The 15,019-nt window shown below is 41.3% G+C and overlaps 1 protein-coding gene across 1 annotated transcript in view; it reads right to left on the bottom strand.

Moving 5' to 3' along the window:
• Positions 1-3,540: 3,540 nt before the first annotated feature.
• LOC134669902 (fibroblast growth factor receptor 4-like) overlaps positions 3,541-15,019 on the bottom strand; it is a 107,415-nt gene continuing 95,936 nt past the window's right edge. Inside the window, exons 6-12 of the mRNA XM_063527518.1 lie at positions 14,118-14,342; positions 13,879-14,076; positions 8,831-9,014; positions 8,470-8,628; positions 8,101-8,247; positions 4,302-4,513; positions 3,541-3,820 (exon numbers count right to left, since the gene is read on the bottom strand). Of these exons, the coding sequence (XP_063383588.1) occupies positions 3,552-3,820; positions 4,302-4,513; positions 8,101-8,247; positions 8,470-8,628; positions 8,831-9,014; positions 13,879-14,076; positions 14,118-14,342 (1,394 nt within the window). The 3' untranslated portion in view covers positions 3,541-3,551. The remainder of the gene's footprint in view (positions 3,821-4,301; positions 4,514-8,100; positions 8,248-8,469; positions 8,629-8,830; positions 9,015-13,878; positions 14,077-14,117; positions 14,343-15,019) is intronic.

Here is a 15,019-nt window from a genome sequence, read left to right on the forward strand (position 1 = left end):
ACGCCGCACGCTCACGTGCACGTCACGCACACGCAGCCGGTGTGCACAGGCCTTTAAGTTCCAAAATCCCGAAAAATTGATATTGTTTCCCGATAATAGCGCCTTTTGATTTGGCAACCCTAATTCCTTTTGGTTCCCGCCTTGTGAAATCGAGTAAACAAATAGAATCCAACGAAAGAAATCAAGAATATATTGTTTTTAACAATTCACTTACATCATTTTTTATAAAAAAAGGATCAACGCGGGATTCGTAAAATTAAACAATTACCAATTGTTCCAGGCGAGGAAATATAACGACACTATTTTTCCATTTTGTGTCCACCTAGTTGTACGTGGGACGGGGACGCAGAAGAGTACACCACTTTTCTGACTAGAGCATAAACGTATCACTTTCTGCGCACCTTTTAGAACAACAACGACCCACTTTCAGAGCATGAGATATGCGCGCGCCGGCTTCGGGAGGCGGCTGCCCGCTGCGAGGAAGGGCGGGTCTTGGTGGTTGCTTAGCTCAGCGTACGGGAAGCCGCCTGGAATGTACGGTTATTCACTTTTAATTCGGCGTTGCTACCACTGCACCCATAATATTGAGTTATTTCTTGTTACTATCAGCGAATTCTTTGTCACAATTTGCCGCCCCTAAATATCTTGCCGCCCTAGGCCCGGGCCTACTGTGCCTTAGGGCAAAACCGCCACTGTATTTGAGTAATTGAAAATAATCTGTATTGATCCTAAATGTTACCTAGGTATACAAGTACAGATTATTTTTGAATGGGGTTTACCGAATCGAGTTTTACAACCAACCAAGAGCAGCGTTTCGTGCGCGTACGTGTCAGTGTTGTTAAGTAACACAACACATTCAATAAAATGAATCAGATGCGTTTAGTTTTTAGTAGTTTACGAATGAGTGACAAAAATTAAAATTAATCATCAAAGTGGCGTCGTAATTTGAAAGCCACCCCGTTTTACGGTAGGCCATATTTGGGAGTGAAAACAAGCCTGCCCATGAATTGTCTGATAAGAAAACATGTAAGTAGGTATATAGCGTATAAAGGTGCCCTCAAGGTACAATAAATTATAAAAAAAAATTATACTAACAAATCATGTTGATTCATCTATTGACATTTTTTTAGTAGTATACAGTATACTATCCTAGTTTAAACGTGATGATTCCCCGCGGTGTTAGTTTCATGCCTATCTGGTGGAGTGCGTGTGCGTGGTTTGTCGACTTTGGTAGTACTAGATTTATCGTCAGGATCTTCAGGGCTTGCTTGTTTATTAGGTTTTTGTGTAGTTCTGGGGGTTTCGGGCTCAGCTGGCTTAGTAGCTTGGCTTAGTTGGCTAGTTGGGTTATTAGGCGTCGTTTTATTTGCAGTAGTGGTTGCTTCTTTAGTAGTAGCTCTGGTAACAGGTTTCGGCGTTTTAGGTTTAATTACTCTCTCTGTAGGCCTTATTTTAGTGTTTGTTTTAATAGATTCTGTAGTAAAATAATAGTGATAAGTTTGGGTTGTTTTAGGTACAGTCTCAGTATGCACTATTTTAGTGGTAATCACTTCATCGAGTTCAACGTGGTTTGCTGTTCTTGTTGCCCATGGAAACTTTGGTTTCATTTGTTTGTTAAGAATTTTTTTAACAATACTCAGTGGCATCCAGTGGCTTGGGAAGTGAGCTTCTATAGGGTTCGATATGAATATTAATGGATCGTTATCTATGGATGGATTAAGCGGGATAGCGTTTGTGGTTGCGATCACCGAGAATATAACCACGATGATTGTTAACACTGAAACAAAAATCATAATTATTCACTTATTAATAGATTAGGTAGTCCTCACTGAAGTCTGGACGTGGAGTTTCATAAATATTTCAAGTCTAAACTGTTTTAAAATTCACAACGTTTAACACAATCGAAATAGGGCGCGAACCTTTAATTCTCTAGAACATTCCAGAAATTTGGTATATAATTAATTAATTAAGTATGTTAAGTACAGCGAACTGCAAAAATGCCATTCGTAAGGTAGGTATGCACTTTTGCAGCTGAGTGTATAACGTCTTTACAAATTTTACAATCGGGCAGTTGCAAAAACCAAATGAAACGAAAAGATTTTACCTATTTAAAAAAAAGTTTGGATATGATATGTTTAACTTACTGTTTTTCTCTTTGCAGTTGACCCCAGTGTCTTCTGCATCAGAAATGAAATAATTAGGCATTGCCCAATTAGTGGAAAGCGGAAAATTGCTGATTAGTAATTAGCATTAACTTTTAACTACCGAATTTTTTACTATTTCTGAAATACGTACTACCTACCTACCTAATGACTTTTCATTTTACTTAATCACTGAGTCATTACGAGTACATGTAATGGCTTCTCTACACGATGGGTCAGCGTCGGCCATTCCAAGGGACGCAGCCATGCGGTAGAATGAGAGAGCAATATCACGGCTCCCTCTAACGCATAAATGCGTCCCTTGGAGTGGCCGGCGCTGGCCCATCGTGTAGAGGAGCCATAAGGCAGGTCTCCAACTTGTGGCGACCAGCGAGCAGCGATGGGCGAGACTTAGAGAAACAAAACATTCACTTAAAAAACCGGGCAAGTGCGAGTCGGACTCGCCCACGAAGGGTTCCGTACCATAATGCAAAAAAAGGCAAAATAAAACGGTCTCCCATCCAAGTACTGACCCCGCCCGACGTTGCTTAACTTCGGTCAAAAATCACGTTTGTTGTATTGTATGGGAGCCCCGCTTTAATCTTTATTTTATTCTGTTTTTAGTATTTGTTGTTATAGCGGCAACAGAAATACATCATCTGTGAAAATTTCAACTGTCTAGCTATCACGGTTCGTGAGATACAGCCTGGTGACAGACGGACTGACGGACGGACGGACAGCAGAGTCTTAGTAATAGGGTCCCGTTTTACCCTTTGGGTACGGAAGCCTAAAAAAGTATATTCCGGCAGTCTACCAGCGATTAAATTATTTTTATTTATCTCCTGAATAGTCCTGAACCTTGAATCTCTTTTATTTACTCGTACACGATCTATATAGGAGTACGTTAATTACTTACATCTCTGTTGGGTTGGACGACCATTTTCCTCCATGCAAATGTATACGAGTAGGTATAATAGTCTCAGTTTTCCTCCCCGGATAAGGATTATTACATAGCTTATTATTGCCGAGGCCCGAGGGCAGAAAAGATGGCATGGCCAAAAAAGCCTCAGTCAGAAAATACCTGTCTCCGCAGCGGAATATTAGTACTATATTATAAAGGTAGTATAACAGGGTGTCACTGCTTGGAACTATGAAAGTCGGACTTGACAAGGGACGGAATAGGTATGCAAAATTAAAATATTATATTCACATTGCATATTAGGACATTACAATAAAAAAAGTGTAACAACTCAGTCACCTCGCGCTCTTATCTAAGGTGTAGGTACTAGGTAAGTCGTTTTTATTCTTAGAAAGTAAGAAGGTAATAAATAGAAAAGAAATGCCATTATACACATAGAAAATATATTAACAGTGCACATTAAACTACAAAAATCTCAGTCTTTACACCCGTCACCTCTCGCATTCAAAGTCGTAATCGCTTTCGTCGTCCGGCGGCGGGTCCAAGTCCAAGTCCGACAAGTCCACGTACAGTTGTTTCTGCTCGTCCAGTTGGTGGACGATCTGGGCGAAGCTGGGCCGCTTGGCGGGAGAGGTCGCCCAACATTGCACCATGAGCTGGTAGAGGCGCGGGGAGGCGCGCGCCGGCTTCGGGAGGCGGCTGCCCGCTGCGAGGAAGGGCGGGACTTGGTGGTTGCTTAGCTCTGCGTATGGGAAGCCGCCTAGAATGTATAAATAGTACAATTATTCACTTTTAATACGACGCTGCCACCACTGCAGGGGTGGCAAACATTTGGACAGAACATTTGATTTTCCTGGTCTAAGTATTAATTTTTTGGGAGTCTTAAAGGCAAAAAGACTTCAAAGTGACTTTTGGCCATACAGTTTGCCGACCACTGGGCTAAAGTAAGCGTTTAACATTCAGCAGGCTGTCTAGAAAAATAAGATGCACGTTAAGCCACTACGTCTCGATATATCGACCAATAATAAACAGAAATACTTAGGTACTTAGCGTAGCTACTATCAGCCACAGTAGCACAGTATATTCATATTAGTAATCATTCTGAAACCATTTATATTTCAGGATTTTCGTAAGGTTATCCTATGTTAGGTTAGGTTACGTTAGCGTTAGGTTTGTTTTATGGCAATCCTGAAAAGTTACGCGTTTCTGAGGAAAACCAAATTATAGATACTTATACTAACCTAAAGTAGCAATCTCCCATAGTAACACAGCAAACGCCCAAACGTCGCTCGCGCTGCAGTATTGAGCGTGTAGAATGGCTTCTGGTGCCAGCCATCTCAGCGGCACTGGTCGCGCCCTGGTGTGAACGTACACCCCAGAACGTGACAGTCCAAAGTCGGCCACTTTGAGGGTCCCTGCTCCGTCAACCAGAATGTTCCGGGCTGCGAGGTCCCTGGAAATCAAAATTGAAGCCGGTTAATAGACATTTTTCGTTGCTTGAGACTTAAATAACATTAAAAGCTGTTAAAAGTATTTTCACCACACCAGCTCGGAAAGGCTTACTTTGCACTTCAAAAACTGATTGCAAAGTTGCATTTTATTCACATGTGAGGCAAAGTAACCAAATGCAAATTTTGAGTTGTTTTCTTATGTTTGCTGGTAGAATTGCCTTGATAAATATTTAATAACTTTTATTTGGATTTGATTTGGTTTGATTTTGTTTGATATTTGTTTCGGGTTGGTGTGGTGAAAAATTTTGTGTTTCACTCGGGGGCAAATTTTATTTAACCCTCTTGCTTTGGAACCCTCGCCACGCTCAAGATTCCATCTTTCAAACCACTCGCTATGCTCGTGGTTCAATTTTGGAATCTTTGGCTTGCTCGAGTATCAATATTAGCACGAGCGGTTAAACAACAACTTTGCCCCCTTGTAAAACAAATAACTATTAAGAAACTGTCTTACAGCGTTAAGTTTGTGTATTGTTCTCGTTTCGACAGCAGAGTTGACGGCAAACCTGTCGACCTACATCAAACTGAAATCTTAACTCTGTTTATGAATACAGCATTAATTTCTCAATAACCTATTTTATTTAATTCGACCTAGATCTAATTTACTTATCATGTTAAATGAACCTTATTGTCTGAGCAACAGTGTTTATTATACAATATTCACTTCACATTTTATATCGAATGAGCGCCTAGCAACGGTCGCATAGCAACGTTTCGTTACAGATACGGAGTCTGATATTTTTTGGCAGGCACAATATCAAGAGGGAAACGTGGAAGATATAATATTATTTTAATTCAAGACAGTGTGGCGGCGGATCTGCTTCAGCTTCGCGTCAGTAACTGGCAGGAAGTTGCGCAGGATTGGGACAGGTGGCACGCTCTCGTTTCGGAGGCCAAGATTCTCTTTGGATTGCTGAGCCAAAATAGTTAGTTAGTAATGGTCAATTAAATTAATACGCCTTTTTCGTATGTTCGATGATATGTGACAGTGTGTATGATAAAATACTAATTAAAATGATCCTACTTGGCTCGAGAGTAGTAGGTACCTATACCTAGAGTCTGTTCGGAAAGAGAAGAGTCGTGGAATGTATTGAACCCCATTTCCACGACTCTTCTCTTTCCGCATTTATATGGTATTACTTGTTCAGCTTAAGAACTAGGTACCTAATCTATAAGACGTGTAATGTGTGAGCTTATGAATTTGATTCTTAGGCTGCATTTCCACCAGCGATGAGCGAGGATGCGTACCGAAGGATGCGTTTTGTTAAGAACCAATATAATCACTTCATTTGATTTCCTCGCTCAGCGTATAGTGATTCTATTGGTTCTTAACAAACACATCCCTCGCTACGCATCCTCGCACATCTCTGGTGGAAACGCAGCCTTCTTGTAGTAACATCAAAAAGCTGCTGTCTATAATATCTGCAGCATCAACATTTCCAATCAAAGGATTGATCCGGAAACACTTATCGACGAACCATAATTTCTTTTCTGGGATGTTCAAGGCTTCGAGAGGTCCTTAGGTAGTTGTAATGTAATGCGCATCATAATACGAGTATATATATGTATTTATAAAATGTAAATGTCTTTGGTGGCTTCATGGCACAGGCCTGCAGCCTAAACCTATTCATAATCATCATCATCTCAGCCATAAGACGTCCACTGCTGAACATAGGCCTCCCCCTTGATGGGGGGTGAATGTCATAATCGCCACGCTTGGCAGTCGGGTTGGCGATCGCAGTCGAGTACACCGAATTTGAGGGACGCTGCTGCTCGTTCACCGGTGGTCTTGAACGTGGTTTAAGGACATACCCGGGTCTTGGACGTAGTTTAAGGACATACCCGGGTCCCTAAACCTATTATTGAATTCAATTTAATTATTTTTAGTTATGTAACCTGTGTAGATGTAACCTTTTATTCACAAATAAAACATAAACTATGCCTCCCTTTTCGACCAAAAATAAATCTACGAAATAAATTAAACACAAACAAAAAAAGAATAGGTACTTATCCCCATTATCCCATTAAAATGTATGCCAAGAAAAGCGTAAACAAAATAAAATGCTTGGAATACCAAATCAAGAATCGGTATCAGATGTGACGAGTCCTTTATAGTTGCCATAGCAACGGACCAAGCATTCTAGGTGAATGTACGGTATTATTCTGATTCTTGGAGCGATAGGAAATTTAATACGGTAGAAAATCTGGCTCAACGGGCCTCTAAGACTATTCGCGTAATATCCCGTCAATGAAAATCGACAGGAAACTCGTAGTTATATACCTACAATATAGGAAACATACATTTGATAATACTTGGTACTTGACTATTAATCAAATCAATTTCTTTTTACGAGCTGTAAACGATTTGCCACTATGGAATTTACCTACATGAAACATTACACAGCGACGCCACGGTCAAGTTACCTAAGTATACGATTTATAAAATAGAAATTGTGTCTAAAAATAATTGCTGTTTACTTTTGTCTATTAATATTCTGCTGTTTTATTTCATGCATGAAGTGAAATAATTTATTTTACAGTACATATGCTACTGTACAGCCCTAGGGCGGGATTAAGGGCAATACGTGCCTATATGTCAAAAATATAAAGGGCCATGGTCCACGCAGTGCAAGTGTTATTTTAAACGTCATACTTCTATGAAATTATGACATATAATAACACTTGCTCTGCGCTATCAATATCGCTGCTGGTCTAACTATTCATTCTTACAATAAAATTAAACAAACAGAATGTCAGAATAGGGGCGCGATATCAGCCGTTCGGAGGCCTTATTTATATCTCGAGCCCCGGGCCCTGTTTTTGGGCGTTCTCGGAAAACCCTCCCACTTTCCTGGTACTCGACCTTGTATCTTTCGGAGACAGAATCTGCAAGCGTATATAGCCAGATTACAATCGTTGATAGAAACGCCAATCGAAACTTAAATAATGTATGGAAATAGTCATGTGACTTTTCGTAGCGCCCATCAAATCGTAATGTTACGATACTTTACGATAGCCCGATATAATATTAAGAAGCACTCTTGGTTTCACATAGGTAATGTAGTTAATGAAGAGGAATTACCTATGTACACATACATACATATACATTCTAAATCCAATAGGAACCTCTCGACCTTCATCAAGGATTAAATTTCGTAATTAAACATTCTCTTTAGGGTATATTGTCGGTGATTTTATACGATATTAACGAAATATAATGCCTTTCAGGAAAAATAATAAAGTAGAAAGGAATTTGATAGGTAGCGTCGCCACTGTCGCCAGTGACGAAGAAGTGGCGCGACGTTGCCAGACTTCGCTCGACATGTCTGGCGATGAAGGAAAAAGATCGTGAGGAAACCTGCATACATCTGCGAAGAAATTCAAAGGTGTATGTGAAGTCCCCAATCCGCATCGGGCTAGCGTGGGGACTATAGCCCAAGCCCTCTCGCGCATAAGAGGAGGCCTGTGCTCAGCAGTGGGACGTATAAAGGCTGGAATGATGATGAAGGTGGCCCTTTTTTTATGTTATTACCTGTGCGTGATCCCGCGCTCCTCTAGATGCTGCATGCCCAGCGCGACTTGCAGCGCGTAGTCGCGCATAGTCGCGCTGTCTAGATGCAGGGCTGGTTCGGCCACGAAGCGCAGATGTGCTACGATATCTACTTCATACTGTCTAATACTAACCTACGCTGTCCAGATTGTATAGTGCTGTTATTACCTGTGCGTGATCCCGCGCTCCTATAGATGCTGCATGCCCGCGACTTGCAGCGCGTAGTCACGCATAGTCGCGCTGTCTAGATGCAGGGCTGGTTCGGCCACGTAGCGCAGATGAGCTACGATATCTACTTGATACTGTCTAATACTAACCTACGCTGTCCAGGTCGTATAGTGCTGTTATTACCTGTGCGTGATCCCTCGCTCCTCTAGATGCTGCAGCGCGACTTGCAGCGCGTAGTCGCGCATAGTCGCGCTGTCTAGATGCAGGGCTGGTTCGGCCACGTAGCGCAGATGTGCTACGATATCTACTTGATACTGTCTAATACTAACTGCCGTATTCGAACTTTAAAATACGTCAATCAATAGATCTAGAAACGATATGGATTAGATGTGTCAGTGTCAAAAGTGGCGTTTTTGTTTGAAGAAACGTCACATTTGACACTGACATATCTAATCCATATCTTTTCTAGATTTATTAACTGACGTATCTTAATGTTCGAATTGGGCCGTAAGCTACGCTTTAGATCCTACAGTGCAGTTATTACCTGTGCGTGATCCCTCGCTCCTCTAGATGCTGCATGCCCAGCGCGACTTGCAGCGCGTAGTCGCGCATCGTCGCGCTGTCTAGATGCAGGGCTGGCTCGGCCACGTAGTGCCTTTGGCGTGGTTCCCCACAGAAGACTGTCTTCTCCAGGGGCGGGTCGGAGTCACTTATGTTGGTGTAGTCCGCTGGAAATAGGAGTAAGATAAGTTACATATATAGTTGGTCAAGCAGATCTTGTCAGTAGAGAAAGGCGGCACATATGAAAAAAGTAGGCGTGAAGGGATATCGTCTCATAGAAAATTTGAATTTCGCGCCTTTTTAACCGACTTCCAAATCTCAAAGAAGGAGGTTATCAATTCGGTTGTATGTTTTTTTTATTTTTTTTTATTTTTTATTTTATTTTTTTTTATGTTTGTTACTCCATATCTCCGTCATTACTGGATCGATTTTGAAAATTATTTTTTTGATTGAATGTATATGCATACAGATTGGTCCCGTTTTTGTCAAAACCCAGTTCTGATGATGGGATCCATGAGGAATCGAGGGAACTCCTCAAATCTTAAAGGCATACATATAGTGATTTTTGGGTTTTTATCAACAAATCAAGCATATACACCCAAAAAAGTGACATTTGATGAAGTGGAACTGCTGATGATGATCAGAACGGAACTCTTTAACGACGCATAGTTCACGGTTGGCGATTTGTCCTCTTCGTTATGTTTGTTAAGCAAGTTAAGTTTTTAAGCCACATTTTTGTCAAGCTCGAGTTCTGATGATGGGATCCATGAGGAATCAAGGGAACTCCTCAAATCTTAAAGGCATGCGTATAGAGATTTTTGTATTTACATTAGAAAATCAAGCATTTTCATTAAAAACTGTTGTATTTGATGAAGTTGAACTGCTGATGATGATCAGAACAGAACTCTTAAACGACGCATAGTTCACGTTTGGCGATTTTTCCTTTTCGTTATGTTCGTTAAGCAAGTTAAGTTTTTAAGCCACATTTTTGTCAAGCTCGAGTTCTGATGATGGGATCCATAAGGAATCGAGGGAATTCCTCAAATATTAAAGGCATACGTATAGATTTTTTTGTATTTTCATCATAAAATCAAGCGTTTACATTAAAAACTGTCGCATTTGATGAAGTGGAACTGCTGATGATGACCAGAACAGAACTCTTCAATGACGCATGGTACACGTTTGGTGATTACGAATTTCGATTTTGACTTGGACTGGGACCCGGACTCGGACTCATACCCGGATCCGGTTCGGACCCGGATCCGGTTTGGACCCGGACCTGGACTCGGACCCGGATTCGGAACCGGACTCGGACCCGGTCTCGGACCCGGTCTCGGACCCGGTCTCGGACCCGGACACGGACCTGGACTCGGACCCGGACCCGGACTCGGACCCGGACTCGGACCCGGACTCGGACCCGGACTCGGACCCGGACTCGGACCCGGACTCGGACCCGGACCTTGATCCAGAAAACCACTATGATACCTTAACTAAATAAACAACTATGATTACCTACCATAAAATTAATGTAGGTATAAAGTACGATGATGCCAATCTTACTAGCCCCTCCCGCTTAAACCCCCGTACACCGCACGGCATGCGCCATTAAGTGGGTTAGGTTAGGTTTGAACTGCGATCCTCACAGAACCGAACAAGGATTAGGTTAGGTTAGAACTGCGAGCCTTACAGAAACGAAATGCTACTTGAAAAGTGGGTTTGATTAGGTTCGAACTGCGATCCGCACAGAACCGAACTGCTATCTGAGGAGTGGGTTAGGTTAGGCTAGAACTACGACCCTCATGGCTCCTCTTCACGATGGGCCAACGCCGGCCACTCCAAAGAACGCATTTATGCGTTAGAGGGAGCAAGTGATATTGCTATCTCATTCTACCGCATGGCTGCGTCCCTTGGAGTGGCCGGCGTTGGCCCATCCTGTAGAGGAGCCATTATACAGAAGCGAAATGCTAGTAGAAAAGTGGGTGGTTTTACCTCCTTTTCTACATAGTGTACCATCTACAGTAATCTTTCATCGGCCCCCATGGAAGTCGGTTTTTTTTTCTTAAAAAATATTCTACTGACAAGATTTGCTTCACCATCTCGTCGGGTGACAAGCAAAAGTCACTAACTAACACCATTGAAATTATTGGACAATAAACCGTGTTACAAGTGTAATAAAGTGCATTGTTACTTAAATTTTTTGATAGATACTGACTTTTGCTTGTCACCCGACGATCTACAGTTAAGGTATTCTCTGTAGAACCTCATTATTTTTGGATAATATGTTGAGAGCGAGCGCGGTAGAAGATCAATAGAAAATTATTTATTTTCTGGCTGACCATATTTTGTCATAGTCATTTGTATGGGAATTCCAGATGCAAGTCGCCACGGGAAACCTGATACAGAAATGACCAGATTTTTCAGTGTTTTCGCTAGTATCAATAAATAGAGGTTATATATGCGTTGTTAATTTGTAAAATCATAAAAAAAGGGCCACCTTCATCATCATCATCATCATTTCAGCCTTTATACGTTCCACTGGTGAGCACAGGCCTCCTCTCATGCGCGAGAGTGCTTGGGCTATAGTCCCCACGCTAGCCCAATGCGGATTGGGGACTTCACATACACCTTTGAATTTCTTAGCAGATGTATGCAGGTTTCCTCACGATGTTTTTCCTTCACCGAAAAGCTAGTGGTAAATATCAAATGATATTTCGTACATATGTTCCGAAAAACTCATTGGCACGAGCCAGGATTTGAACCCGCGACCTCCGGATTGAAAGTCAGACGTCATATCCACTCGGCCACCACTGCTTTAATACGGTTTTTAAGGGCCACCTTAATAGTGAAAAGTTTACCAAAGAGCCTTGTCGAATGCCAGTAAGTGATTTTAAGTGAATTTCCAAAATTTAATCCAAACCACTATACAATCTAATGCACCTAATATCACCTATATATATCTAATTTAATTGTAATTATAGTAAGTACAGTCACCTGCAATAATATGTTACTCTTCGAAGGCTGCAAAAATATGTGACGCACTCTTATGGCTTTACAAATAAGATTGTGTCAGATATTTTTGCTGCCTTCGTTGTGTAATATATTATTGCAGGTGACTGTACCTATTAGGCTATTACTATCTCTTTGAATATAGAGTTTCAACCATATCAATTTAGAATTACTTTCATCTCAAATTAGATACAGACATGACAGGCAACGTAATTGTAAATAGGAAGTTGAAATGATAATTATATTCTTTAAATGTACTTAGTTGAGCTACATTATTCAGGGATTCTTTGGGGTTGAAGTCAAAGGATATAAAACTACGAAATGAATTATGGACTTCACAGAAAACCAACACAAGTATAACAAAATAATTTAAGTAAGTATATATAATTGCTATAGGTAAGTAATGGAATGAGACTCCCAACAGTCAAGATTAATAAAACTTTTGTTCGTAAAATAATGACTGAAAGATGTATCCAACTCCGCTTGAAAATGTTACCAGCCAAAACGAATCTATGTTGAGCTTAGAGCAAATAAATAAATTAAATAAATCTCTTACTTAGTCTTAGTCTTGGTCTTAGTAAATAAAATGGAGACGTTATGGCTGTCATTTTCTTTACAAAACAGTCTGCCGATGCGGGGGAGGGGACGTCAAATGTACAGTCAAGGAATTTAAATTCCGACCCATTTCGTACTTTGTCACAGTGACAATCAATATGAAAGCCGCTAGAGACCTCATACGGTTGCCACTGTGACAAAGTACGAAATGGGTCGGAATTTAAATTCCTTGACTGCACCTATAGCTATTTCTAAATGATTTCTACGTAACGTACAGTCACCAGCAATAATATGTTACTCTTTGAAGGCCGCAAAAATATGTGACACGCTCTTATGGCTCTACAAATAAGATCGTGTCAGATGTTTTTGAAGCCTTCATTGTGTAACATATTATTGCAGGTGACTGTACAAATAGCTACGTCAGTTCATACAAAAGTTTGCACAATTGTGCAAGGCTTTCCGCAGAGGGGTAACCTCTTAAAGGCGACTCCAGTTATTAAATGCTCTAAGATGTTGAGTTTTAATGAGAATGACCCCATCATTGAGAAGTTTACGGAGAGTTTTGATGTTCCTGTAAAACAATAACCAATAAGCTTTGAGGGTTCCAGTTGTTGTTGCTATTACAATTTAGTAGGCGCTTTTGGATCGCCCATTCGTTTGAAAGCGCGCACAACGATTAAAATTTTTGCGAAACGCTTTTAGAATCGCGCTGTAATACATATTTTTGTCGTCGTATATGTGTGTACCGATATGTGAACGTTGTATTACTGCGACAAAATTATCGCACGACAAAACATAGTAACGCGCGCTTGGCCCAAGCTAACTTTGCACTGACTGAACATAACAAAGTGAAAAGTGTGATAAATGTCATATTTTCATAGAAATTTGATTAATTATGACATTGCCACACTTTGTCATTGCAAGATGCCAGACAGAGTTTGCTTAGGCCGATTTTATTGAGGTTCGACACTCAATTGGCGCTTACTTTTCCTTGGTTTATAAGCGATTCTCGTACATTTTATCGTAACGATAAATACTCGTAGTGTTGTCCTAGACGTGGATCGTTGTCGATACAGTAAAAGCTCCCAATGAAACAAAGCAAGGACAATATGGTCGTTGATTTTATAAAAAATCTAGTTAGGTACCTATTTAAATACATAGGTAAAAATTAGCCAACTCGATATTAGGGACTATTACATACTCTGGCAAGCCATCTTTGTCAGAAAAAGGCGCGAAATTTAATTTTTTAATGTATGCGAGGTCTACACTTTTCGCACCAATTTTTTTTAATTTGCCATCGTTTTCTACTACTCTGGGCGCGTGTTCGAGCAGCGCTAGGAGCGGCATCTGCTTGGTGCAGCACGCGACCAGACGGATGACGTGCTTGTGGTAGCCGACGTGTTTGAGCATTTGGTTCATCATCCTTTCTCCCTCTAGCCGCTCAGAGACTAGTCTTATATTGTCACTTACATTCGCCCGCTGATAGCTGCCTCTCCTTCGGTTCGTTACTCCTCCCTCTCGCCGCCCGCAGCAGACTGAGCAGGTCTCCTCTGGGCGCGTGTTCGAGCAGCGCGAGGAGCGGCGTCTGCTTGGTACAGCACGCGACCAGACGGATGACGTGCTTGTGGTAGCCGACGTGTTTAAGCATAGGTTCATCTTCCTTCCTCCCTCTAGCCTCTCAGAGTGAGACTAGTCCTATTGTCACTTACATTCGCCGGCTGACAGCTGCCTCTCCTTCGGTTCGTTTCTCCTCCCTCTCGCCGCCCGCAGCAGACTGAGCAGGTCTCCTCTGGGCGCGTGTTCGAGCAGCGCGAGGAGCGGCGTCTGCTTGGTACAGCACGCGACCAGACGGATGACGTGCTTGTGGTAGCCGACGTGTTTAAGCATTTCGATTTCGCGGAGGAAGTCTTGAGTTTCTTCGTCTGATGCGTTTTCTGTGGATTTAAAACGATGGTTAACCCGTTAATCTGATGTAGACCTGGTCAAGCTATAAGTATGTTTTTAAGATATTTATTTCCTAGGCTTATCTTGAAACGCTGCCGTTTCATGATTTCGTCATCGACCACCCGCTATAGGTATCGTTTAAATCATAAATCATAACTCATCGTTTGACGATGACAGACGCTTATAGTAAACACCTCTATAATGGACGTGGATCCAGTAAAAAAACGTACCTAAACCATACAATAAGTAGGTACTTACATACATCAGGTTTTAAGCACTGGTGACATTTTACCATACCTAAAAAAGTCTTTTATAGCTGTTGTGTCCACGATTCGAGAATTTTTTTTTTAAACCAACTTTACTGCAATAGGTACCCAGTTGTGTTTTGGTAACTAGTTATAGAAAACAGAAAAGACGAATAGTACCTTCATATATGTATTTTAACACGCAAAGCGGTACAGCATGAGTAAAATGTCAAAGCAAAATATCACGAACAGGCGGATTTTACGATCCGCCGACGACATACTATTTGTACAAATTATTTGACGCAAACAAGTAGCCTATTTACATGTTACTTTGTTTAACTCGTGTCTAACAGTAGCTACGTTACATAAATAAAAAACCGGCCAAGTGAGAGTCGTGTTTGCAAAAGGTTCTTTATTTAAGA

The sequence above is a fragment of the Cydia fagiglandana genome, chromosome 13 (assembly GCF_963556715.1).
Source record: "Cydia fagiglandana chromosome 13, ilCydFagi1.1, whole genome shotgun sequence".
Taxonomy (NCBI): domain Eukaryota; kingdom Metazoa; phylum Arthropoda; class Insecta; order Lepidoptera; family Tortricidae; genus Cydia; species Cydia fagiglandana.